The following is a 3,705-nucleotide window of genomic DNA, read 5'->3' on the forward strand; positions in this document are numbered from 1 at the left end:
GACATTTCTGGGCTTTGCTGAAATTAAGAGTGTCACACTTAACAGATAAGATATAAATCTGATTTCTTTTTAAAATGTCTGTTAAGCCAGCAAGCAAGTTAACCAAAGCTCTTTGCGACAACACATTTGTAACTGATAATGTTCATTCTAATCCATATTGTTTTTGCTTTCTTTTCTTTTCTTTTCTTTTCTTTCTTTCTTTCTTTCTTTCTTTCTTTCTTTCTTTCTTTCTTTCTTTGTTTTTTTGAGACAAGGTTCTTTGTAGCCTGTCCTGGAACCAGCTCTTGTAGACCAGGCTAGCCTCAAACTCACAGAGATCCGCCTGCTTCTGCAAGCACTGGGACTGAAGGCCTGCACTGCCACCACCCGGCCCATATCGTTTTCTGAAAGTGATACCCTACGTTAAGATTTTAAATTCCATTTCACAGGGTGCAAAACAGACAATTAGGGGGAAAATGGTGAATTTAGCCATACCAATTTTAAAATTCAAGTCATGTCAAATATAAACATGAGGACTAAGCCTGGCTTAAGAACTAAGGTATCACCTGCACAAAGGAGAGCATCAAAGCTAAAGGGATGGAAGTCCTGTGGAGAAGTGTAAAGTGGGGGAAGGAATAAAGATCTCAGCGATGAAGGAAACCCCAAAGTGGTCAGGAAAGGAGACTGAACAAAGAAGCCAGGCACGCTGTGTGGTTTTCAGTGATGAGGTGCATGAAATGAAGACCTCCAGAGCAAGCTTGGGCAAAGGTCACTGCGGTTGGTTACCTTTCAGTATTAAAATATCAGTCATCTAACAACCTGATCAGACTGAAGGTCTGTCACAATACAGGACAAGGTGATAGGGGTGCAAAGAGTTTTACTAGTTTTTGGAAAAAAAGATAAGACAACTTGATGCTATTCCAACATCTGTAAGATAAGGTTAATAAAATATAAGGAAAGAAAAGCAATAGGAACGAAGGGGAGTGCTGTGGTTGAGAATTACATTTGCTCTGGCCTGGTTTCCCAGCAATGTTTAAAGATGTAAACTGTTCAAAACACACAGCTTCATGTAAGACACGTTTCTTTCAAGACAAGCTTTCTCTGGGAACTAAAAATAAAAAATTGCCACATGAGTCTGAAATTCAAAGATGGACAACCACAACAGGGCTTCAGGGTAAAAGAAAGTCTTATTTCGTGAAGAAAGCTGTAGAGTGAGCACATGCCCAACACCATTCTGAGCCTTGTAGAAAGCAGCAACTCTTGATCTGCACAGGGCTGTTTCTGGGTAACACTATAAAATCTGGCAGTCCCCAGAGCGTTGGCAAAGCAGATGGACTGCTGACTGAGGAAGACCTATGCCTTGGAGGCTGGGCTGGGCGTTCGGAAAGGTCAAATAAGAGCTGACCTATAGAGGGAAACACTTCTCATACAGAAAATGGTGCGCTTGAGAGAGGAAAACCTGATTAAAACTTTTGGAAAACAGATCGAATAGAAACTTCGTTCAAATCGTAATGCTTTTTTTTCCTATTTTCCCTTTACAAGAATTCATGCCGTTTGTGGTTTGAACCTTGGTTGAAAGCTCTCAGGACTATCATCCTTTCTGAATTGGTTTTGAACCTGTTTAGTTGCTATCTGAATTGTGGTGCAAACACAAGCACACCTAGTCTAGTCCCTTAACTAAAGCAAACAAGGTTATCTTATTGGTACTTAACACTCTCCAGGAATCTGAGCAAATCTTCTTGGGGAATTCCCTCCCCTAAACTGGCCTCTTCTGCTGGGCAAGAAGAGGGGAACAGGATGGGCCATTAGCCAGAAGAGCATTCCTAAGATACTGCCCTGAGATGATTTATTAATATTAATAGGGCAATGGAACCAGAAACTTCTGGGGAAACAAGACACAAGAGTTCGTTTTCCTAGCTGACTTTTTAAAAGGGGCGCTAGAGCCACTAGGTGGGGGGAGATGACAGAACCAGACATACTTTTAATAGAAGGCCCCTCCCATCCTGCAACCTGGATATTAACTACTAAAAGGGAGCAAATGCGCTGGCGGTTCTGTTAAGTGTAAACCTGTGTTTTGTGCCACCAGCCTGGTAAGCAAGATTTGGGCAAAGTGAGCCCTGTATGTGATTAAACATATGTAATACATGTTTTACTTTCTAAAACATTACAGGTATAACTTTAACCAAGTCTAGGTTTAAAAAACGAAACACCGAAAGGGATTTAAAGGCATTTAATCCAGCACATTTCAATAATGTGCCCACGATCATCAAGCTGGATTGTGGCGCAAAGCCATTATCACAGACTACCACAAATTCTGTCCATCATTAAGCGCTTTTGTTTGTTTGGCTGGCTTTGAAATAGCATTTTTCCACTCCGGGAAAAGAACCAGGAATGTTTTAGGAAGGTCCCTGCATCAATTACAGGAAACATTAAGCAGGCCCGAGCTTGAGGTTATCAAATTCACACTTTCAGTTTGACTTAACGCTACTGGGCAGATCTGGAAAAAGAGGTACAAAGCAGGAACAAGACACACCATGTCAGGGTCAAGCCAGAAAAATAGGATACAGGAAAAGCCTAAAAGTCAACGTTTACCTAGATGGGAAAGCTAAATCTATTTATGTTAAACAAAAGCGTTCAGGAAAGTGTCATATTTAAGAAATCTCAATTTTGTTCTGGCTAAAGTTCCCACGCTATACACACAATGAGTCAATATCCTATCACAATTAATTCCCCGGTTTCTGCGTGTTTATGGCATACTTCATTTTCGCTCTTAAAAAAAAAAAAAAGTATCTGTCAACCTCACACACAGTAGACATCGGACAAGCGATTGCTGGTCCCCGTAGGAACAGGTGGCCCGTGCTGCGTGCCTCACCCTCTAGGCCACATGTCCCTACTCCGCCTAATCTCATTTCTGAAGCATTATTTCCGGTGGCCCAGATGGCTCCACGCACGCCAAAACGATCCACCTCCGAAGGCTTAAGAGCTCTTTGCCACATCTGGCATCCAGTGGGATGGAGGCTTAGAGGCGGCGGGCAGTGGGGAAAGGGGCCTGGAAAAAGGTGAGCCGGGAGGGCGGAGAGCGCCCGACTCCTCAATGTCACCGGCGAGAGATGGATGGTGGCGTGGGCATCACCCTCGCAGAGCCCGGAGACGGGCCAGGGTGGCGGCCGCGAGCCGGGGCGCTGAGCACGCGGCCGAGGGCAGGGGGCAGGGGGGCAGCGGCAGGCCAGCCCCGCCGGGCGCTCGCCGGTCGTCCCGGGGCGACCCGCGCGGACGCGGAGGGGAAGTGGGAGCGGACGGAGGGGCGCGGGCGGGGCCTGATCACATGGCGCAGGCAGCCGTCGCCGGCCCGCCTGGCATCGCTTTCTTTCTCTTCCGCGAACCTCGGCTGCCCCGCCGCCCGGCCGCCGCCCACCGCCCCGGGCCCGACCGACCCCTCCTCGGCTCTCCCCCACGCCACTCACTTGTCGCCCGCGGCCACCATCTCCTTGCCCTCGCTGTTGCCGAACGCGTCCGTCTCCCCGGGGCTGTCCTTGGGGCCCGGTGCCGGCGGCGCGGCTGCGGGAGGCGACGCCCCGGGTTGCTGCTGCTGCTGCTGCTGCTGCTGCTGCTGCTGGGGTGCCGCGCCTCCCTTGCCCAGCTCCTGCAGGATCTCCGAGGGCGAGCTGGACAGGCCGCCGGCGCCGGGGCCCTTGGCGCGGCCGCCCCCGCCCCACCACGGGTGGA

The 3,705-nt window shown here is 48.5% G+C and overlaps 1 protein-coding gene across 1 annotated transcript in view; it reads right to left on the reverse strand.

The window, feature by feature from the left end:
- Positions 1-3,705, reverse strand: part of Gls (glutaminase) — an 85,767-nt gene that overhangs the window by 62,460 nt on the left and 19,602 nt on the right. The window contains exon 5 of the mRNA XM_026788841.1: positions 3,444-3,701. Coding sequence (XP_026644642.1) covers positions 3,444-3,701 — 258 coding nt within the window. The remainder of the gene's footprint in view (positions 1-3,443; positions 3,702-3,705) is intronic.

Source organism: Microtus ochrogaster, unplaced genomic scaffold, assembly GCF_000317375.1.
Source record: "Microtus ochrogaster isolate Prairie Vole_2 unplaced genomic scaffold, MicOch1.0 UNK8, whole genome shotgun sequence".
Taxonomy (NCBI): domain Eukaryota; kingdom Metazoa; phylum Chordata; class Mammalia; order Rodentia; family Cricetidae; genus Microtus; species Microtus ochrogaster.